Source organism: Melopsittacus undulatus, chromosome 7, assembly GCF_012275295.1.
Source record: "Melopsittacus undulatus isolate bMelUnd1 chromosome 7, bMelUnd1.mat.Z, whole genome shotgun sequence".
Lineage (NCBI taxonomy): Eukaryota > Metazoa > Chordata > Aves > Psittaciformes > Psittaculidae > Melopsittacus > Melopsittacus undulatus.
In genome coordinates, this window is record NC_047533.1 from 12,929,692 (window position 1) to 12,953,767 (window position 24,076).

A 24,076-nucleotide genomic window follows, 5' to 3' on the forward strand; every position below is an offset into this window, starting at 1 on the left:
AAGATAAATAGCCTGCATCTGTTTTTAAAAAGGCACAACAAGCAGCAACTAAAATGTCCAGATAGGGAAGGCAGAGAGACCATAGAGCCCCAGTACAGAAATACCAGAATCAAATGCTTGAAGAGGTACAATTTAGGAAACAAATTTATTTTTTTCATTTAAATGACTGAGGTGAAAATTAACCACCTAACAATTGTGTGTAACACGCCTGGCAAAGTAATTCATGAGATGGCACTTCAGTCTGAGGTACACTGCAGAGCTGATGGAGCATTTCTGTAGTATTTTCCATCATACACCAAAGGACAGCTTTTTCATTAGCAAAACATATGTTCGTCTTAAAAAGGCAGGAAACAGTCATTTGATGAAAGCTGTAAGATAGCTGAAGTGAGGCAATTTATTGCACAATACAGGTGCTCTGTACAGCCAGTAAGAACTAGCTGCTCTGCATAACAAGAATTCCCACAGGAAATGTAATGAGCATAACAAAGTATGCTGGAAACAAAAGAGTATACTTAAGGAAGAAGACTAGAAATATAAAAAAGAAAACAGCAAACTGGTTTTGTCCCCTTTTTCCTAAAAATAATAATTTGAAATCTGATACAAATGCAGAAAAATACATTTATAAAAATCTCTGTACAAATTTTAAGAAGTATACATAGCCTTGGAAGCACTAAAACATGACAAGAGAGAACAAATGTAATCTTCAGACATACCGATGCCATCTGAAATCTGTTTACATATTCTCTGCATTTCTATCTACTTTTGTTAGTCCAAAGCAGCAATCGCAAAGTATTAAGACCAAATCTACCACATTTAGGGCTCAAAAGCAAGTGGAACTTCACAACTGTAATGAAACCTTACTGAGATACACCAACTGGGCAACTGGCCTAGTGTGGATATGGTCTCATACAAGCATACTTTCTTTGGTTACATTCCTAATCTAAAACTATCTCTCCTCCACATTCCCCAAGCTATCTGGAAGAGCTTATATTAAAGACTTCCTTGTTCCCCCTTAACAAAACCAAATGGGAATGTTTTGTTAACATCTAAAGTACTGAATCTTGGTCTGTAGCTAAAGAAGATTTCTCTGTTATTATTGATGTTCTTCATTGTTTCTCAGTACAGCATCTCAGTAAATATTTATACCTGCTGAGATTCCCCAGAAGAATGCTTCAGTACTCTATGTTCAGGCAGCTTATAAATGCTTTTTCTACCTGTTGCCTCTCTTTTTTAGCATCTTGGAATTTTTACTTGGTTCAGGCTCATTTTCATGTGGACTCTGTAACCTCTCTCTGAAAGAAATACACAAGAAAAAACTGTAGACAGAGTTTTTAAAATGCTGTAATTCTCTCTCAAACTAAATTAATTTTCATAAGAGAAGCAAGGTGTTTCTTACACAACTTCTGCATTTGCTGTTTTCAGCTGCCTCTGCTGAGGCTGCCAAAACAAAGATGCATAAAGATAAACGTTCCTTTGTTGGGTCCCTGTTCCCTACACACGTATCCCTTTTTGGCTGTGGGAAAGGAGTGTGTGAAAAGGGTTGATGCCATCAGGGAAAGGAGCCATCTCCTGAAGTCAGTCGCAGGCTGAGGTCACTCAGGGGATAAATACTTTTCCCCAAAGGCCTGTGGCTCCTGAGAACCAACTGTTTGCTTTGCCTGTCAACAGGATTTTCTCTGCTCAATATATCAAGCCCCAGCGACCAGCTGGCTGGTTTGATCTGCCCGTAATAATCAGCTGGCATCTTTCAGGTTTGTAGCCATTTCTTCTCCTCTAGTTAGCACCCCAGCATAAGCCAACTGAAACATCTATCAAGAAAATCATTGTTAGAGCTGCTACCCTCATCAGCCAAAGACTGGCGCTTGCCTTTGTTCCTGAAATAAAGGTGGAAGTTGAAAGCCTAAATACCACAGACCATATTTTGGTTGCTACATGTCAGCCTAGTTCCATGGATTCACTTGTCTCTGCTGATTTATTCTGTCTGTGACTCGGGTTTTAAAAAACCTAATTAAAGAAAATTTGGAAACAGTATTTCTCATTTCTTTACCTAAAATCAAAGTTATTTATAGAATACACAGCAGGACAGACAAGCAAACTCAGATGGTTTTCCTAAATTTAGAAAAGAATATTGGGGAAAAAAGGTCAAGTATATGGGAGAAGTAACCATTAAAGCAGCAGCTCAGCTAGTGCAGGCATTATCTTTTGGGTTTGACTGACATACATGCCTGCTTATGAAGCAGATTTTGTACTGCTGGGTTTTTTCTCACATACCATATTTTTAGCCTCTACTGTACCTGCATAAGCCAGAAGTCAGTCCAGGGGGCTCTTGGGTATTTTCATGAGAATCAACTTTTTCTGCTGATTGTGGTGACTGAATGGTCTTTCTTTTTGTTTTTTCTCCTGAATTGCCAAATGTACATGGATTTAAACAAACAAACAAAAAAGAATTTATATAGTAGAGCTTGTTTGGTTTTGATTAACCTAAAGAAAAAAAATATATGCTAACACTTCATACAGACATGTTATCATTCCACTTTACATTAGTCTAGCATATTGGATTTTTACCATTGGTTAGTTCTCACAGGTCAGACCTTGAACTTTCATACTTGCTGAACACTGCATTTCCAGGAGGTGCAACAGTTGAAAGCCCTATCATATATATTCTTAGTAAGTAGTTGCAAATGGCTTTTTTTCTACCAGCAAACAGAGAAAAAGTCAATTCATTATTTTATTTGAATCAGAACAACCTGATGTTAAAAAGTCACTGTTTTTAGGACCCTGAGCTAAGTTTCCCTGTGTCTCTTGGGGACATGATGCCTACCAGGGCAAACAGCTCTGCACATCTGAGGAAAAAACGAGTAGGAGAGAGCCACTTTTCCCCTTCCAGCACCCATCTCACCTTTAAGCATCTTTCAAATGTAATGCCAAATGTTTTATTCTGATAATGACAGAGGATGAGAATTTGTGCGCTCCACCCCATATGTGGACCAGGAAACACAACTGCTATGCTGACAATTTGTCCCTAAGTATGTCTTGAATAATGAATTAGTCTAAATTGTTAAAACTGCAGTAAACTCATATAAATACTTCAAGTTTCCTGATTCAATAAGATTTTACTTCTGAACGTGTGTGGGAAGGCAATTCTTCCATTCTACCAGAAGGATGATTCTGGTGAGTCATCCCTCTGGTGGAAAACTGTATGATTAAGCTCTGCTGTCCACCAAAAGACTGAGTTGTTGAGGTGAACAGAGTTGTTTCTAAAGAGCATTATACAGACATAAAAAGTAATTTTGGTTGGAGTAAGGTAAAACCTTATCTCAGCGGACACAAAGTGGTTGACTAGTTACAGGAGTGAGGAATGGTGATGCTTATTTGTGGCTGTGCTACTAGCAAGCTGGGTGACCTTGGAAGGTTGGCTTACATTTCTACACCTGAATTAGGGAAATGGTACTGACGGAAGATCTTTTCTGAAACTCCATTGTGTTTTATTGCAAAATACACACTAACATGTGGAATGATGTGGGGTTTTTTTTCTTAACAATTCAGGATTGTACCAACCTACTGGCTTGCTCCTTTTGGAAGGCTTTTTCTTCACAGCCACTGGAACTCGGGCCAGCACAGCCAGCTCCCTCACAAAGTCCTGCTCTGCTTCCTGCACACAAGGATAAACCAGAAGTCAGTTAAAACAACACAGCTTGATTCTGGGTTATGTTATTCTACATGTGGCATGTCAAAAAAAGGTGCATGTCATTGCAGAAACACAGGAAACAATATGGCTACCATCAGGGAAGCATTTCCTAAAAGACAACGGTGAACCTTAGCTCTGATTTCAATTAGGACAGCAAAGAGACCCTTAGAACCCCTCTTATGTTTTGCCATGGACTGCTTCAGATCCGTAAGTCATTTTACCCTGATTTACCTTTAGCTGATTCTCCAACTCAGTTTCTAGGTGATGCAATCCCAGCAGCTTCTGTTTCAGAGACTCCAGACGAATTTGCTGCTGCAGTTCAAACTGAGCCAAAACCTTCTTTTGCTGTAGCACCATCCTGGTAAAGAGAAATTTAAAAGTACTGATGTTCAGTTCAAATGAGGAACACAGTCCTGGCAAAGTGTATTTAGAAGATTTTGTAGAGAGAAAGGCTCTTTAACAGTATCAGTCCATCCAGCTTCTGCTTGGACAAAAAGTTCTGCACTAAATTTTTAGACAGATTCACTTATTTTAATGACCTGTCCCTCCATAAGATAGAAGCTCTTTTTTCAGAAGTAGGAATTGCAGCAGGAATTTGGGTTGTCCATTCCTGGACTTTGGGAGCTGAAGCTCACCTCCAATGGTTTTAAAGTCTGCTTTCAAAATCATTGTATGTTTCTAAAGCCAGCTTTACTGTCTGCTTGCCAAACATACAAGCTGTTAGAAGATCAGGTGTGAGGATAAGGGATTAAGAATTAGGCATTTCATCTGGGGCTTTTTACCACCAGATTGAGAATGAGCCAGAAACATGGTAGTTCAAAATTTGGCAATTGAGAACATTAACAACTATATTCTTTGCTTGTTTTATTTTGCTGGTTAAATTAATAACAGTAGAACCTGAATGGCTGCAACTTCGCTGAACCTGTATTTCTTCTGTTCTCTTGCCTGATCTACCTTGAAGCAATACTGTCAATCATCCATCACATTCCTCAGGGAAGGAGATAACACAAATTATTTCTGACATGTACACACATACTGCAGTTGCTATTGTACTGGCCAATGCTCAGAGAAGGTTAGCTTGCAAAATTTCCTTTTTGACTCATACTCATAACCCTGCACCAAGAGCAAAAGGAAATAAAACAATATTGAGTTTAACAGAAGTTAGACAAACTAATGGAAATTTTGTCATTAATTTACCCAGGACTGGGATTTGACTGTAAAAGAAATCATAATGACAATAGGAAGACAGGTTTGCTATTACTTATGGTTATGAGGCCAGCTTAGATACTGAATAGTTACATTCTTCAATACCATACTTCTGCTTGCATGAAGGCAAGCTTGATTGTATTTTAAGACACTGGAGTAGATTATGGCAGAAAAAAACCTGAGACAACAGTTGAAAGTGAATTTCTATGTCAGAATAAATGATAAATTTTATAATGGATAACTAACAGGTCTTTTATAAAGCCCTTTATTACATGAATCCATCTCTGTACCAATTCAAACAAGGATGAAAAACAGAAGTGGGTAATGATCTATTTCAATTTAGAAGTAACAGAATGTCTAAAAAAAGAATTAACCTCTTTACAATGTCAAAACTGCAATTGGTGTTTTGTTTTGGATAACAAAGCCAAGAGTAAATAAATAAAATTATTACAAAAATATATCATGTGCATGCCATGTCATGCAGCTCTTTATGACAATTTACTCCTTTGGAATTGCACTGCTTTTTGTCTGGATTCTATGTTTCATAAAATCAGTAATGAATTAAATGTGATTTTTATTTAATTAACATTTGAGGGATTCTTCTCTAAATTTAGTGCAAGTAATCTTGATTCTCCAAGGCATTTACTGAAATCTTACTTGCCATTTGAAGTATTATTTATGCTTCAACCATTTTCTCTTCATTAGGGTGTATGTTTACTCAACAGCAAACTAACAAACACTTTTGATGTTCAAAGCAGAAAGGATGGATTGCAATGAATTAGACAGCATCGGTTCCCATCTTCCATTTATGTTACATTTCTTTTAAAATTTGGCATGTGTTTTGGCACTGGTTTTCATTCTCTTTTCAAACTGTCTATGTATAGTTCTTCAGTCTGTAATTAATGAGCATCAAAAAGTTTATTTAATAAGAAAGTAATTCTCAAGATCAAAGGGCAGACGTAATTTGGCAACAGATATTTGTTTTCCATCAAAGACAAATATAAAATGTAAGCTCAAGACATTTATTCAGCTAGTCCTTTATGTAGATCTGCAAACACTCACATTCAAATAGTCAGTAGTGCTGCTGCCTGCTCTTACCTTTGATGGACTGCGGATGATACACTCAAGAGGCCTTTGGTCTGTTTTTCTTTCAATGCCAGTTCACTTTCTTGTTTCTTCTTAAGTCTGTTCCTTTCACTTCTTTCTACTGAAATAATGTTTTTTGTAAAATCTTCTGCTAAAAATTACAAACTGACTTGTAGCAACCTTACAATTTACATTTTGCACCAGTGCAAACTAATCCCTGTTCTAGGTAGTCTTTCAAAGTTATTGCTCCTTAGGGATATTGAGTGCTTTTTACACACTCTTGCTCTGCCACTGTGATCTATTGCACAAAGAGTTTGTGCATCATTTAGCAGAGATGTCACTGAATTCCTATTCTTATCTACTTCTCCTAATAGGTTAACTTACTTACATGGAATTCAAAGCAGAAATTTTATGAAAAGTCCTTGAAGAAGGACTTAAGCAAGAACTGTAATACCCAAATGAAAAAATGCAATATAAAGAAAACCTCCACTTGGAGGTCACTTAGTCCTGGGAATGCCTAACTTGACTAGATGGCTCCTCACTTGATGGAAAGCATTCAGTGTACTTTGTCATATGCTCATACTCTGGAAGTAACTTGGTGCTTCTCTGCTGACCAGGTTCCGGAGTCTTGCTCCTGAAATTCTGCCTGGCAGCAAGGCTTGGAGCACGTCTGTCAGATAGGACCAGTTTCCTTGCACCACTGCTTTTAAATATAACACAGAAGGAGGGGTGTATATAGGTACATAACAGATTGGGGTACACAACATTCATTTAAGGACTATCCAGCCTTTTCCTCAGAGAGGCTGACCAGGCACCTTTCCCACCAAAGGCACCACAAGGGAGCAGTCTGGGCTGGGTTGGGCTGGCTGGAGGAGGGGAGGTATTCTCTACCTTTTTTCCTGTGACTGTGCCAGAAAGACCATACATTCAGATTCGCTAGGTCAAAGGATGCCCAAAGAAGCAAAATCTTCTAGCCTGACATTAAACACAGTCACTGGCAGAGAGAAGCCTGGCATTATGTTCATTACTCCCATTTAGCTATTACTGAATGAAGTACATTAGAAATTTCATATGTGGCCATTCCAATCCCAGGCTATCACATCTACTATGTCATTAATACAGTACAGTGGCTCTACTGCCAACACTGTTCTTTCCATCTTGTGTTTTAGAGAGAGAAGTTATGAGAATATTTTGAGGAGGATCACACTCTCAGTGGGGCAAGTCGTGCTTGGAGATAACCGAACAGATCAGCCCCTTCTAAAGCAGAAGAAACATGGAAGTTATACCTCCTGGTTGAGCTTGGATGGAAAATATTTGACTGGTTGGCAGGATTTACAGTGTCCTGGCTCTGCCCTGGAGCAGAGCTCCAGGCTGTTAAGAATCACAGAGAGAAATTTAAGTGCTTCTGGTGCCAATACAGAGCTGAAATGAGAAAAGGAGTGGAGCTCTACATCACAAGTTTGAATTTACGTTAAAGAAGGACTTAGATGTACTAAAGCATCAAAGTCCTTTATTAGATAGTAGTACCCACTCCTAATGTAAAAAGCACCAACAAAGCTGAAGTAGTTATCTATTGATACTGAAAATCTCAGCCATGCTACAGTATGTACATGTGGGTTTGCAGTACTTTTTCACTGTGCAATTTGTTTCATCTGTGAATTTCAGCTGGTTTTCTCTCTGGCCACCCAAACCTAAAACACTCTGGCTTTTATTACCAACATAAGTACTTTCATCCTGTAAGCCTGTAGGCTTACATTGCAGCAGCACAATTTTCTTTTTCTTCAGTTGAAAAGAGAACGTGTTCTTCTTACACATGCTATTTTCTTCCTTGTAGTTCATGGAACACCAATACACTGAAATAATAATATATGCACGCAAACTATAGGAGAAAAAAATAATCTAAATGAGCAGTCCTCAGAAAGCTGACTGTGGTTCTAGTGACTGGTATTCTAGTCTCACCACCTAACTGGGAGACCAATTGAGAGCAATCTTAAAAAAGACTGATGGAGCAGAACACTGGTGTGTAATGACATCCATCTCAGCTCAGATCAGAGAAGCACTCTGGCCAAAGTTTCAGTTTTAATTGCTGTTTAAAGGAACTCAAATCAAGGGGACTTTAGACACTGTAGTCAGGGCCAAAGAGTTCTTTAGAGAAACTTTGTGAAAACTCAAGTAACTGACTGCCGTGCTAGCTCCCAATGCTAAAATACAGATTGTCAAAATTCCCCGCACAGATTTTGCTTTACCTTAGAACTTCGGCTTCCGATATTAAAGTCTTCAAGTTTCACAACAGTGCAGTAGAGAACAGATTGGTTCTATCTTACAACCAGTGAGCATATCTAGGTACTACTGGGATTCACTAATCCTTCCTGCCATCTTGGCTCTGGATCTCATCCTTGAGTGGGTACACTTGTTCCTCTTTAAAAACTCTTTTCTATGGTTAAAGAATCTTTTCTATGGTTAAAGAATCTTTTCTATTTAAAATTGTTAACCCTAGTTTTAGAAAAAAACCCAACCCAATATTCCATGTTTCTCAGATACTTAGCCTCTGAAGCTATTGCGGTTTTGCTAACTTGCTAACTTCATTTAACACCAACAGACTTCATCCTGGGGAAGGGAAAGTGTTTACAAAAGAAATCAATAATCACAGCTTGCTTTAGTTCTCCTCCCCTAAAGGAACTGAGCAACTAGAAATAATTCCAACAGAAACTGCCTGTATTTATGTCAGATCCAGCAGCTGATCAACCTCTTCAGCAGTCTCACAATCTGTGAGAGAGTCACGACTGACAGCGAAGAAACAATGAAGTATCTCACAGAGTGTTCCAGGATGGACAAGCTTGGCTTTTTGGTGTCTCCTCTAACACAATTCCTCAGCTTGAGAGACAGCAACATTTCACTGAACCAAAAAAAGGAATAAATAGAAGAATCTGCTCCACAAAGCTGAAGGCGATCACCTCAGAGGAAGCAGAGGAAGCAGTCTGCCAATTATGTTTATGGTTTCTAACATGGAAGCAGGGACTGCAAATCAGATCTCCTCCCTTCTATGGAATGGATCATAGGTGCCTGTCATATACCCTCTCTCTTCCCCCTATGAATATTAGATTGATTAATTTTACTTGCATATATTAACATGAAAGTTGAACAGTGTTTATGGTTGACGTTAGCTGTACAACCTGACACTTGTACAAGCATGCTTTCTAAATTCTTCTGCCCTGTGTTGAGGTTTAGACCACCAGAAAATCACCTGCTGGTGGTTGTGATGATGGTGGCATCTCCGACCATAGCTTGCTGAGCCAGAGTTTGTAGTTAAACTATAACCTCCAATGTTTCGTCATTGTTCTCTGTGTGTGTGTCTGTATCAAACTTTGAGTAACAGGGTCCCGAATCTATGACTGCATTTCAAGTAATTATTACTAAAACCAATTCTACTGCTTCTCCTTCAAAGATGGAAATGGACCTACACATTCATTTTGCTTTGTTGCTTAAATAACAGATTTCTGTTCTTGCTACAATGGTAAGAACATTAATTTATCTGTTTAAAAAAAAAAACAGAATTATCTTATGGCTCTCAATATCATACATACCTTGTAAGGATTTCAATTGCTGAAGCTTTTTCTCTTCATAGCCTTCTGTGATTTTTCCTAATTCCTGATAGTAGTTTTGCACCAGTCTATTGATATTACTGCTGGTCCCATACACACTTTCTACAGCAGCTTCCACCAGTCTCTCCTGCATTACACAGTACAAGTCACAATTAATTTTCTAAGTTCAAAACTGAAGTGTTCTGTTATGTCTAAAACTGAAGACCCCATCTAATTCTGCATGTGCACATAAAATTGTGTATTTTGTGCTTTGAAAATGTGGCAGACTGAGATGCTGGAAAACAGCTATTTGTATTGATCCATCGAGCATTTCAACATGAAAAAACTACAGTAAAATCTTTCTAATGTGCCTCACCTCCATCTGGGAAGGGAACATTCTCTATCTGTTCAGTCTTTATATCTGATTTTACCTGTCAACCTGACTGCCAACAAAGTAAATCAATACGTGTGAAAGTACTACAACTTTCCATTATATAGAAAAAAACCAGGTATTTACTTTGGAACAATTTTATTAACCTATGAAGCAAGGGGGATTTTTTATTTGATTAATTATTTATGAAATAATATTAAGATGTTAATACACAAATACTATTGGTAAACATATAACCTTCATCAGTAGATAACCATCTCCATTTCTTTCTCATTTTTTTCATTCTCTGTCATCAAGAACTCTCTCAATTTTTCTTATGTTCCAGGGCTGTTTTGGCTGCTATAGCAAGTCACTAGAAAAAAATGTACTTGTACTTAAGTGTTCGTAAATAATTTGCAAGGTTATCTTCAGTTTTAAAACAGGCTATAATGGCCTCCTACTGATACTTTTAGGTATAGGGCAATGCGTAAATGAAACTGCCTTCCATATTAGTAAAGTGGCACTTGTTTTGTTTGGAAAACTGCTTTTGAACACTTCCATACCTTGAAGTCCTGTCCATCATCCGAACTCTTTTTTCTAGCTTCCCTTCGGGCATGCTGCAGTAGTGTCTGCCCAATCACCCGCTCCATGTGCTGCTGAAGAAATTGAAGAGCTTCCTGGATTTCTGTGACTAGCTGCTGGTGAAATTCTAAATGGGTTTGCTGTGTTTCTTCCTCAAGCTTCTCCTCCTCTTCCAGAATGTGGGACTCCTGGTAATCAGACAAGAAGATAGCACTGCTGTATGAATACGTTGATAAGTTTAGTCACTTTCACTTTAAAAGAAAGTCTTACATCAATCCAGAATGCTACTGTTTTAATACTTAGAATAATCTCATTTACAGCAGAAGTTTATCTACAGCAATTTAAGACATTTGTCTTTGCAATGAAACTATTGCTCCTGTACCGATACATAGAATTACAGCTGCATCCTGTCCTATTAGTGATTCCAAGTGATGTATTCCCATCTTTGTAAGCTGTACTGTTGAATTTGGTCCTATTTCTACTGAAAATATGAACAATCTATGTCAAACATCCTGAGTCCAGTAAAGATGACTCAATAAAGTGCACAGGAATAAGGCAAGTATACAATTATGCACCTGGAATACTTGTAGAGTTTGTGCGGTCTAGCTGAAAAGAAAGTTTGTCTAAAGCCCTTGGGAGAGGTCATGAATGTGTTTAGTAGCACCTGGAAACCATATGCACTCTTGGCATCTATAGCATCCTGTGGTGATGAGTTCTACAGCTTAACTACGCATTACTTAACTTTGAACCTGCCATCTAATAGCTTCACTCAGTGCTTTCTTCTTTTATTAGTGACAAGAAATTAGAAAGAAGTGAAACATGCTTCCCTATTCATATATTTTATGCCAGTTTTAAAGCCTATGATATTCCAGAAGACACCTCTTTTTTTGGCTGAGGAGTTCAAGTCTCTTGAGATCTTTGGACCATGCTTGCCACCATTTACTACACTTCTTTTTAAATCTATTTTCCCTCTGAACTCTCTTTAGCACACAATACTATATACTCCCCAGCTTGATCTGTTCTATCTTCCTTACCTGTATTAATCTTCCATAGATTACCTTATATTGTATTGCTGATGTCACTCTTATTAATATTCTCACTTAAGTACCTCTGATTCCCTCTTGGAAATACGAAACGCAAGTAGAAAAAGAACCTGCTCTGCCCACTTTCAGCTGAGGAAATAATGAGGTCCCTACTAATGTTGGGTTACTCTGACGTGTCTTTATTTATAGCTCAGATATATGTTTTTGCTGGGGTTTGTTTTTTAGACAGTTGGAATGCCATTGAACCATTCCTCTTTTAAAAGACCCAATGTCGTGTTATTATGTCCAAGCTAGGATGAAATCAATAGATCGACATGACACTGTCTACCAGACTAAAATTGGCACAAGCTAAAATTTAGTTCAGGCAATATAGTTTATCTAAATTCTTGATGAGTGTTTGTAAATTAACATTTTTTTTTAACTCCTTACACACTGCTTCCAGTACTGGGGGCTGCTCATAACAGGTTTTTTCTCTCTGACTTCTCACAATTCGACACCTATGCCATACTTCTTTGGCAGCAAGGATCTTTCAGGTGTATTTTTAGGCACTTCCTTGTGAGACTGGTTTTAGGCAGCCTTGGAAAGAGGCTGTAATGGAGAGAGGGCAAAGGAACAGTAATATCTGGGGACATTTCATTTTTGTTAGGGAACACAGTGATTGCATCAATTAACATCCCTGTGGGAGCTAAGTGAGAGGGAGTAGTGGAAAGCACTTAACAAGGGAATGTAGTTATATGCATTTGTATTTTGTTATTTTCTATTATATTGCTATTGAAGGTTAATGAGGTTTTGAGATTTTCACACTTAACAGCAACTACTTCAATGTAAGTACCAAATACAAAAATGGCAGCAGAGAGAATTTCCTTATTCCTTTGCCAAGTGGAGAACTAGGGTTTATATTACACAAATCAGAATTAGTCAACACAAAATATTATCCCTCAGCTAATTGTACAGTGACAGCATGGAGCACAAAGCAGCAAGGTGCTGGATGAGTTCAATCCATACATACAGTAGCAGTGGGCTGGATAGGTACTATCACAGACACCTGCTAGGAAGGTCTTCTGAGGCTGAAATATCAAATTTGGTGTTCTTTTAAGTAAATCTGCAATGTAGTAAGTAAATAACTAATAATAATTAATGGATTAACCCTAAAAACCAGTCACAAGCAGATTTGAAAGCAACCTGGGGAATACCTGAGATTTTTAGACCTGTGAAGTCTCAAAATCCCTTAAACATTCTCCCACCTCCTTGACCTACAGGGGCCAGATTATTCTGAAGGATGTCAGGGAAAGGATGCTGAGCAACTCATGGACAGAAAAGAAAGAAAAAATGAATGAAAAATTAAGACAGTTTAGAAATATTTGCTAGGTGTGGTGGAGGGAAGAATTTCTTCTGATGCTCAAGGAAGAGCTTGTCATTGTGTATTATGATCCCTAGCAGAATAAGTATGAGCTTATCTTACCCTGAAGCAGTAACTTGCGTAGAAGTCCTTTATAAACACTGGCATGCCTTTTTCAATAATATTTTCATATAAAATAAAAATCTAAGAAAGCTTACCAAGATAACACATGCCACATAGCTAGTCAGTAGATAAAACTATCTAAAATGTCTGCCCAAATTAAACTAGGCACACTCAGGTACCTCCTATGCCAGTAGTTGGTGCATTTTTGATAGAGAATATTTTCTTTTATATATCTACATATGTATAAAATATATATGTATATAAAAATATATATACATGCCAGGCATCATAGCACAGAAGAATCTCAGATAAAAACCACCCAGACACTTTGCCTACCAGTGCCTTCTGTAACTGCCACTGGTCCTCATCTTGGCAGGGGGAGGATCCCTTCTGAAGGATATGTTGCTGTCTTAGTTCCTGAAGCAAGCTCTTCTTTCTGGACAGTCTCATGCGGGCCAGGGCTGCCATTCCAACTCTTCGGAGGGTTAGCCTTCTGAGTACTGAACACAGCAGAAGTCGGTGTTTCTGCAGTATATAGTTAACAGACCTGTAAAAAGGACCATTAAAAATCAATCAGCTAAGCTGCTTGTGATTTGTCACACCTGTGTTGAGCAAAGCCACTGCTTAAATATCACAGGGATTACTATTCACCCTGCATAAGGTCTTCTCATACAAAGCATGCCTTGGAAAGCTGATTGGGGTAAAGAATGGATATTGCTGTGACAGACTTCTAGCTCTGTCACACTGAAGTTAAATTAAAAATAGAAAGAAAATAGATAAATAATGATCTATAATTACATAATAAAAGTTTTTTTAGTAAGATACTTGACATAAGATGAAAAGAGAATGTAATCAGAACTATAGGAAAGTTATGTCAAGAAAATGGGGGTCAGCATATCTTGGATTAACAAGCAGGCATACTCTAAGGAGACACCTAAGAGGCTAATATTAGCTGGCAGGGCAGACATGGCTGAAGTAAGTTAGTGGTGAATTCTAAACAGGAGAGCAAATTTTGAGGTTGATCCTTGACCAGGTGACTGAAATCTCTGTGTCAACATCATTTGGGATGACATTGTACCTGATCTAACTTGCATGTATGTGTAAGTTATAAGGCATTGTGAGCTCTCTAGATACATGTTGGGAAACACGGAATTCAAAGAATGTGAAAATGTACGGTTTAACTGAAAAGTAGATCCAAAGTAAAGGAATGAAATGGCAGTAATACCAATATTCCAAAGAGACATATCTTCAAATGGTTTGATCTTTGATAATGTGAAGGCCATGGTAAATGAAGATATTTGATCTTAATCAAAGTAAGGGAGATAACACCGAATTGTGTTTTCTTGAGAAATACTTCTGTCAAAGAGATGTTTAGCTGTACAAAGATGAGATAAAACTAACAGTTTCCTTGCTGAATACAGATAGCAAGAGAAGAGTTATTATCATGCAAAGTGATGGTCAGTGGTATTGCAGTAGGAGAAAGCAAAGGTAGAGCTCAATGGTGCTGGATTGAATATTCTATCTTTAAGAATATCCAACTCCAATGTTAAATACAGAGAGCAAAGAGAGGCTGGTTCAAGATGAGAAATCATTCACCCAGGAGGAGATACAGAGAAAGCACACCACTTCACTTTGCAAATCACAAAAGACTATTTTTTCTACTTACCAGAAGTTGTATCTGTATCTGTTCTTTAACTTGTTTTTCCTACTCAGACAAAAAACTACAGTAACTGCCTCTCTGCCTGAAGATGTTCAGAATCCCTCAAAACTGCTTCCCACAATGTAATGTACACAAGTTTTTATCTGTGCATGCAGTAGTGGAGTTTTACCCCATTGCTTACTGATAAAACCATGCTTACTCATCACTGAGGCATCCTAGTCTGCTTGTGACACCTTGAATAATCTTCTCTTGTTTCTCAGACAGATGCTTTTGCATCACAGCAGACAGAGCATATTCCTTCATCCAGAGCTAAAAGCAGCGGAAAAAAGTAAAACTGTAAGACACTCTGATTTGAGTCTAGTCACATTAAGTGACAGGGGTTTATTTCATGTTATTTTGATAAAAACAACCACCCCCCTCTTTCAAGAAACAAACTCATGCTCAATGAAAATATTTCTACTGAGAAATACTGTTTTCTCAATGATCAGAGTCTTAAACATAGCTCACTGAAAACAAAGGGAGGCTTGCACTGGTTTGGATTAACCCTGAGCTGTGTCTTGTATAGATTTTACAGTTGCAACAACAGAGGAACAAGAGAAAAAGAACAATATGGCAAAAATATTGCATCAACTTGTCCTTATCAGCAGGTTGCAGTGGATTTTTTGCCCTAGTAGAGAATGTAGTTTTTATTTTCACTGAACAAAATAAAGGTATCATCTGCTATCACACTTTTGTGTATAATACACAGTGCTAATAGTCAAAGATGGACACTGTGTTATTAGGTTGATGGACTGCAAGTTTTACAGCTCCTTCAGGGTGATATTTAGATTGAGTAATTTAGTCTTTAAATATTTTGATGGATTTGCTATTAGACTATAAACTTTTTGAGATATGGACTTATGATTTTGTTTAGTATATTGCTAGAATTTAAGGAATAAGCTATAAAATGAAATGGTTCTTAAGGAACAAACTCTATTACTGTTAGATGAAGAGTGTATTTTAGGCTACATTGGCAGCTGGGTAAATGCAGGTTGCCTGTAGATGTATGCAAACCCCTAAATTAAATATAACACTCAGACTCCCTGACAGCTTCAATTTACGTTCTAGCCTCTTTCAGAACACGAGGGAATAAATGTTATACTATTGCAGACAGCAACGTTTCACTAAAACAGTATGTGTAACAAAGAATTCGATGTGTAATTGCTCAATTGTTAGTGCTAAAAATCAGGAGTGGTACTGGGCCTTCCTACTGGATTTGACAGTCTTTTCTTTGGGAAGCAGTGACTGTGCAGGAGGGTGTCATTAGCCATGAGCACAGAATGAACTCCCATGGGAACTGCAGAACATCAGAAACCACACCATCATTGGATTTAAAATAAAAACATACTTCTTTCTTGGATAGCACCTTCTCTGTAGTATACACAGCAACACATCTAATTGACCCCTCTCTATGAAGAAAACCTTACCAGCACACATGCTCTTCAGCAGGACGCCTGAGAAGGATGGGTATGCAGTCAACACCAGATGACAGATGGGAAGAGTGCTGCTGAGCATGAGAAGCACAGCCCAAAATCTGTACAGTGCCAGGGGGCCCATCAGGCTGCTCTCGGAAAGAGCCACAAGATGTATCAGTGTAGCCAGACCTCAACTGATGTGAGAGTAGGTGACCCTTAAATTCACAGAGCACAGCCAAGCACTGTGCCTTCTCTGACTGCATGCTTCAAGTGTCAAATTAAGGTCTATCAGGTCTCCAGGTATCATAATAACAGATGGCAAATACTTGCTTGAAGTACTACTAACTGTATCAGTATTTCCCTTTAGCAGCTCTGTGGATATAGCTTCCTAGTGTTTCATGCCTTACTGCATGTGCTTTGTAGATCTGCCACATTGTGTATTTTAATGTCTCTTCCAGTAGTTAAAAGAAGGGCTGAAAATAACCTTTTACTTTTTAGAAGTATCTTCATTTTCAGTGAGACTGGCTGTGGCTCAAATGTGGCTTTCCGTAATTTTTTGAGGCCTCGTTATTCACTGAGAAGTTGCTCTTGAAGGGCCTGTCTGCACAATGACTGTCAAACAGCATGACAGTATAAATCACCAAGACAAAGAAAACGGGAGATGATTTCTCAATTACAATTAAAATGGTAAATGTTATAATACTGCAGCCAAGAACCCAAAATTTAGCATCTCTGCTGCTCTCAGTATATCCTATCCACAAAGGCACTCAAAGTGATAACAAAGACAGGGACTGTAGTCGTTTACTCCTTTTTAATGAAGAAATACCCTAGTTCTCTGGTGGTAACAGCAGTTTCTTTTAAAGGAAAAGAATGAGTCACCTTTGTGCACTGAGTACATCTAGGGTAAGCTGTATACAGAATTTATAAAAGGTCTCTTCACCTCCCTGAGACCAATGGAAAGCTGAGAAAACAGCAGAAAATCCTCCCAGCACACAGTTATCAACCTGCACAGTAGAAGTACATCAGCTGTGTGATAAGAGAACAAAGAGGAAAGGAGGTGGGTTATTACATATTTAAGATGGGATGATAAATAAGGAAGATTGAGATTTGGACCAAATACTAAACCAGTGTTTTGTCTCAACAAGGCCATCAGGGAAGGATCAGCTGGACATAAACAGAATATTGTTTGCTTTATTCAGCAGCTCACTTGGATGGGCTGGGAGGACTGTGTATTTTCCACCCCTGAAATACTGGAACTCTCATATATACAGGCCCAAAAGCAACAGTAAAAATCTAGGAATCTTAATTTAAGGCTGCTGGTGTATGGCTGAAAACCAGCAAAACAGAGACCACAATTTCATCAAGCCAGGTGGAAAGGTCAGACTTTGTGCAGTACTATCTTTCAATACTGGGTAAAGACATCAGATGTTTCTCCAAGCTTTCCAGTTTTTGGGAATGGCCTTTCTTTGCTCAGAGATAAGTTGTATTCAATGGAGAAAATCACACTGTTGCACAGACTCAGTGTCTGGAGCAGAGCTCAGGCTTTCTGTTTTGCACTGAACCAGTAATACCAGTAACAAATTCATGGTAAATGGGGAAGTAAAGTTTCAAGGAATAACTCGCTTCCTGAATAGTCATTCCAATCACAATGAAAAAATGAATATAAACCAAAGAGAAAGTGATAAAATTCACACCATGTCAAAACTGGTAAGCAGGTGCTAGTAACATTTCTGGATGTCAACCGTGGAAATGGACAGAAGTGCCCTCACCCGTTTTTGCTTGCTAAGCTTCCAAGTGCCTTGCTTCCTGACATGTCCATTACAAGACCTTCTGGAGCACTGCTAATATGAACTATTACTCTCTGTCAATAAAGGTGAGAAATATGTCTTTTATAGGTAATGAAACCCATAAGTATTTTGAGTTAGACCTCAGATGCAACAGCAAACTAAACCCAAGTAAGATCATTCTTTTTTCTGCAGTTCTATTTGACATTTTTAACACAGATTATTCAGGAAATTGAAGGAAAGCAATTTCTGCCTAGCAGCCTGTAGATGGGGTGTGATGCACGCTGAATGCCAAGCAAGTACCTCAGCCTCATGCAGCAGCCTATTCCCAGTAACCACTGCCTAGGCAGAAGAGATGTCTACAGAAATCATGAGGTAAAGACTATGTGAAAAAATGCTCAAAACTTACTTTCATTAGTCTTTATTCCCATCTGCCTCACTTGCATCCTCGACAGTATAAGGCAAATTCAAATATTAAACTATTTTTTGCTTTTCAGCTGTGAAACAGATTCTGTTCCCCCAATGGACAACATATTCTACTTATATATAAATGCTACGAAAGATTATCTTAAAAAAAAAGCCACTTTGAAAAGCACACATAAATACTCTGGTGAAAAGCTTTCTGGTGTTAAGACTTTCCAAGTTTGTTAAGCACGTGACTATGTAATTCTTAGTATAGTACATTTATTAAGAGGGAAATGAAAGACCTATCTCCTGCTGGAAAATGCCTTATGAATTAAAAGGCCTGTCAGTTTAAATGCTGATTTATGTATCAGCACATTCAGCACTGTAACATCTATGGGATCTCCTAAATGTCACAAGTGTCTGATGTCTCTTCTTAAGGTGGAAATCAAATGCTCTTTCTGTGTCAGCTTATTGTTTAAATATATATGCTGCTGTGTTTATACTATGAAAAGGCCAAGAAACGCACTTTGCTTTTAAACGTATTATAATGACTTGTATGATTTCACACTCTTATACACGAAAATCTGCCAGCCAAACTTTGGTGGAATAGCTATCTCCTTCCACGTTCTCTCTGGAGATGCAGCAGGCTTTTTTTCCAGTTTAGTTCAAACCACTTCCAAGTAGCCACAGGCATCAAGTTAAAAAAGCTACTTAATCACCTGCAAAGAGTATTGTCCTGAGGAATTACACATTTTCCCACTAAGAGAAACACTTGTCTCTTCTAGGAATTTATCGTGCAGAATCGTATGTCCTTAGGACAGCTGTCTGCTGCTCAGGAAATTATTATATTGAATAAGGCCCAACTGCAGGGCTGGTGACCCAGAGACCAGTGTGATTGCTCTGTCATTGCTAAGTGAATGCCTCTATAGCTCAGTAATTACTATTAACGGTGCCAGCAAACCCTTTATTTTAATTCTTTTTTTTCAGCTAGGAAGATATGTGCTGTAGATTATGAATGCTACAGAACACTGGAAGTGATTGAAAGTCAACTTACTAATTTACATAGCGTATGCTTTGGCATGACTGGAACATCTGAATTCACACTACAATGAATCCATCATACAGCACTGCCCAAAGAGCAACAGAGTGCTGGAGATGAACCAATCCTTTAATCTCCTGAAATGAAAAAAAATCCCAGGGTGTGGTTTCTTCACTCAGTGCTGCGCCCAAAGAGAATAAAAGAGGAATGCATCAACAGCATTTTTGGAACAAAACTTCTAACTTGAGATCTCCCCTTCTGTGGACAGTGTCCTAGCCATTAAACTGCATCCTCTGTGGCCCTGAACAATGGCTGAGGATCAATGGGCCAGTGGAAGGACGAGAGCAGAGGTGCCTTAACATGCACTCTGACTTCTGAGACCAATTGTAAATTGCACACCAGAACCTCCTCCTTGTTTGATTCCTTAATTACTGATGGTATTCAAACACTAAATGGTATCCACCACCCCTAGAAAACACAAATGCCCACCCTTAAGTGAAAGCATGTGAGCAAATCCAGTGGCATTAGCAGCCGGTCCTAAGCACTTTTTAGTTTAGTTTGCTAGATATCCCTGTGACACAGAAACAGAAGAGACAAGCAGAATTGCTTTTTAAAATATCTGAGATAACAGGTGAATTGCATGTTGCCGGACTCCAGATTAAGAAAAATAGGGAAGAAAAAAAAAAGGGAAATAGCTAGGAATTACGAATGAATAATTTTGCTTTTGTATTCCCAAGGGTTTTTTTAAATCCCCAGCAAGCAAACCACTCTACCAGAATTAGCAGGAAGCCCACAGTCTCCTGAAAACACCTTACATCAGTCTGTAATATTTAAGGACACAATCAGTACCTTATCAACCACGTACTGGATTGCCCAGGCACTGTGAAGAATGACGGTAGGGAAAAGTGTGACTTTGCCTGTGTTAAAGAACTCTGCCAACCTTTTATTTAAGAAGCTCTAATCACTCCATACACTGCATCACACACTTAACATTTAGAAAGGGTTACACCTTTGTGTAGAGAAGGTCTTTCTTTGATTAAGCTGTGTTAGTCTTCAAAGTAGTATTAATAGAGACTTAGCACTGCATGAATAAATTGAAGGTATATTTGAGTTCCAGCTTAATGCTGAAGACACCTGCCTCCACGTTTATCATACAACAGAATTCACTGTTGATGCATGTACAATTAGAATAGAATAGAATAACACGGAGTAGCGTTTGCTTTTGTTGCTTTTCTCCTTCAGTGTCAATGAATGCTGTGCACAAACAGAACAGGAAAGTGAGATATGTGTTTCTTCACCTTCTCAGAGTAAAGAGTTTTATATAAAGTATGTATGATATGTTTCCAATTAGTGCAGCATTAATACATGAAAATTACTAAGAAATATTTATTTCCTCTAAACTGTGCTTATATATACCCTCTCCAAATAGACCAGATGAAGTTTTGAGTTGTTCCTGGAGATGTTGAAGAGTGGAGAACATCATAGAGAATCCTTGACAAAAAACGTTTATGTGCTGACAAAACCATCAAAAACTGTGGACAGACGTTCAGTAATTACTCTCTGACTCCTCTATGCAAGTCCACATACAGCATATATGTTCACTCCATACTGCACGTTAAACTGCCCATCCCAAGTCTGGACCTGAGCTGTGTATTTATGCAAAATATGTTTTCCCACAGATAAATATCTCCTTTTCTTTTTCTGTATCCCAGTTTTTACCCCTGGGGTCCCAGAACATAGCACAGGTCTTACTTGTTTTTCTTCCAGTAGCTGTTCCTGGAAAAGCTTCCAGCGTCTCTGGCAGTAGGTCTCCCATTTTTCCAGCTGAGGAACCAAATTCTCCTGCCATTCCTCTTTCAGAAGCTCACATTCTCTTACAGAGAGGCCAGTCACAAGAGGCAGGGTCTGAAGAAACAGCTCCGTCACCAACTCCACTAAAGCATGGGAAGCTTTACAGTACAGCTCCTAACAGAGGGACAAAAAGGGTCAGAGACAGGTGACAAAGTGAACCCCCTGGCCCTTTGGAGCTGTTTCACTGCATGTCTCAAAGACTGCAGTAGGGGAACCATGTCCTAGTGAAGACAGTGAGGCAGTGACTGACCCTTAGAGCTAAAATCGAAAGCTTGAGTTAAAAAGAGCAGGTTTTGTAGATGGAACAACTTAAATGTTTTGGTTCAAGGTACACAATGCCATTTAAAGTGCAATAGGGACATGAGCACAAGACCTTGAATCTTGACTGCTGCTCACATTCAGCTGCACTACAAGGAATATTTTACTGGCTATCGCAATGTGTTATAAAGACACTTATTTTGAAAGTTGCTGTGGAAACAATCCAGTGTAGCACAATACATTTTCAACGGTGCAGACATTAAATGAATGAAGGTAAGAAAGAAGGAAGAGTAAAGAAGGACAGTATGGCTTTTAGTTAGGCAAAACTGACATTAGTAATGCTAACAGTTGGTGCTCCAAATTATGACACTCTTCAATGCTTGAAGGACAGAATTATTCACATTCTTTCTGATGCAAAAGAGATTCAATCCTAGAAAAACACAAACATCCTCTGGTGGTTTTATTAAAACTAGTCTCATACAAGCAGTTTTCAATTGCTGAGGCTGTTTTGCTCACAAGAACAGTGTGGGTAATTTAGTTAGATATCATCCAAGCTAAGTAGTCTGCTCAGAACACATAATTTCACTGTCAAATACACAGTGATGATATGAGTTGTGTTTGCAAACTTGCTACAATTTGGTATAATCCCTGAGGAGAAGGAGTGAGGGCAGGTAGCTTTCCTCAGTGGAAGAAAGAAAACAAAAACACATTGGAAAGGTCACATGGACACTGCAGTACACCAACAGTAGGAAGAGCTATTTTTGTGAGCACCACATGATCTTATCAGTCCAAAAAGCTTTATTGCCTACTTGGTTTTCTTTTCATTGTAAATCAGTGTTAGCCCTCCTGAAAATGCTTGTATTTCTTTTTTTTCTTTAAAATACAGCATTGCTGTTGCAAGAACAAGTCAAGGCTTCTACCTGTCGCCTTCTTTTAAATACAGGTTTAATTCCAACCTCACTAGTGATCAAAATCTAGAACCTCTCAGAGAAACATTTATCTGGATGTCAAAAACATCTGTCTTGCAGACTTGTTTGCTGGCGAGATACACTGGTATAATATGCTATTGTGTAAGAGCCCATTCCAACTGCTAGATGTTGTATTATTATAAAGAAAATAAGACCAAGCCCCTCTCTCCCCCCCGAAAAAATAAAGAAACCCCAAACAACAAAAGAAAAGAGGAGGTTTAATTGTGCAGTCAAGAACTCAGAAATAAAGAATAACCAGATCTTAGGTTGTATGTGAAACTTAGTTTTTGCCTCCATAATGATAAATGATACTGTTTCCACAGGACCTTTATCTATTTTGTGCTTAGATTTATCTACATCCATTGAATGGATAGAGTTAAAAAAAAAAATCTTTATTTTGTATTTCTTGTTTATTGTAAAATATCCAAACTGTGCACTGAATACGAAATTATTATTTTCCTCCTAGGATCCCTCTAGGATGCTAATCACCATATTAATTAGCCGTTTCACAAACAATAAATAGCTTAGCTTAATTGCTTCCTGCAGCAACCTCTTTTTATGGATAAAATCAAGGCACACTACTATCAAAAGTGTTCACTACACCTTCAAGATCGGGTGTCTTCATTTTCCCCACTCTCTTCTCTGTTTAAAGCACAGAGGATTTTCAGAATCCAGCTCCCATTGTCTTTGTTTAAGTGTTCTGAATTCTTGTAAATTAGGCTACAGGTTTCTGACACTGGGTACTAAGCATGAGAAACAGACAAAGACCCAACAATTGGATACCTCATTTCTGGCAACACTTCTATTTCTAGCAATTGCTGGCAACCTGGACATGTCAGTACCATTCGGGTAATGTTTTCTACACAGTTGCATCCTGTGCTGAAGGATGGATCTCCCTTACTCCTTTATTATTACAGATATCAGTTACTGTTGCAACAAGAGGCAGGATTTTTACTATTTTATATATTTACAATTATATATGTATTTATATATATACAATTTGTGTAGTTGTGGGTCTGGCTTAGCTTACCAATACTCATGCAAACCCACTAATGCACTAAGTGTTTGGATTCTCTCTTCTGCTGGTCTTTATTTAAAAATTCACACCTCCAGATTTCGGGATTTAACATGAGATCAGGATCTTTGCTACAAGAAAGACATTGAGGTGCTGGAGTGGGTCCAGAAAAGGGCAAAGAAGCTGGTGAAGAGTCTGGAGCAACAGTCTGATGAGGAGCAGCTGCAGGAACTGGGATTGTTTAGTAGAAAAGAGAAGTCTCAGGGGAGACCTTATTGCTTTCTACAGCTACCTGAAAGGAGGACACAGCCAGGAGGTGGCTGGTCTCTTCTCCCAGTAACAAGTGATAGAATAAGAGGTAACAGCCTCATGCTGCACCAGGGAGGTTTAGATTGGATATTCAGAAAATTTTCTTCAGAGAGGATGATAAAGCATTGGAACAGGCTGCCCATGGCAGTGATGGAGTCACCATTCCTGGAACTGTTCAAAAACTGTGTAGATGAGGCCCTCAGTGATAGCTTTAGTGCTGGTCTTCGCAGTCTTGAGGTAATGGTTGGACTTGATGATGTTAAAGGTCTTTTTGAACTTAGCTGAGTCTATGATTCTATGATCAAAGATCCTATG

At 38.4% G+C, this 24,076-nt stretch overlaps 1 protein-coding gene across 2 annotated transcripts in view; it reads right to left on the bottom strand.

Moving 5' to 3' along the window:
* Positions 1–362: 362 nt before the first annotated feature.
* The window catches only part of EVC (EvC ciliary complex subunit 1), a 55,375-nt gene continuing 31,661 nt past the window's right edge, over positions 363–24,076 (bottom strand). Inside the window, exons 12-21 of one of the 2 annotated variants that reach the window (XM_034064548.1) lie at positions 21,113–21,325; positions 14,878–14,987; positions 13,355–13,565; positions 10,495–10,701; positions 9,565–9,709; positions 5,993–6,098; positions 3,920–4,046; positions 3,559–3,652; positions 2,295–2,400; positions 363–1,292 (exon numbers count right to left, since the gene is read on the bottom strand). In XM_034064548.1, coding sequence (XP_033920439.1) covers positions 1,211–1,292; positions 2,295–2,400; positions 3,559–3,652; positions 3,920–4,046; positions 5,993–6,098; positions 9,565–9,709; positions 10,495–10,701; positions 13,355–13,565; positions 14,878–14,987; positions 21,113–21,325 — 1,401 coding nt within the window. In that variant the 3' untranslated portion in view covers positions 363–1,210. Of the gene's footprint in view, positions 1,293–2,294; positions 2,401–3,558; positions 3,653–3,919; positions 4,047–5,992; positions 6,102–9,564; positions 9,710–10,494; positions 10,702–13,354; positions 13,566–14,877; positions 14,988–21,112; positions 21,326–24,076 lie in introns of both variants that reach the window. The other variant, XM_034064547.1, reaches the window with a different exon arrangement.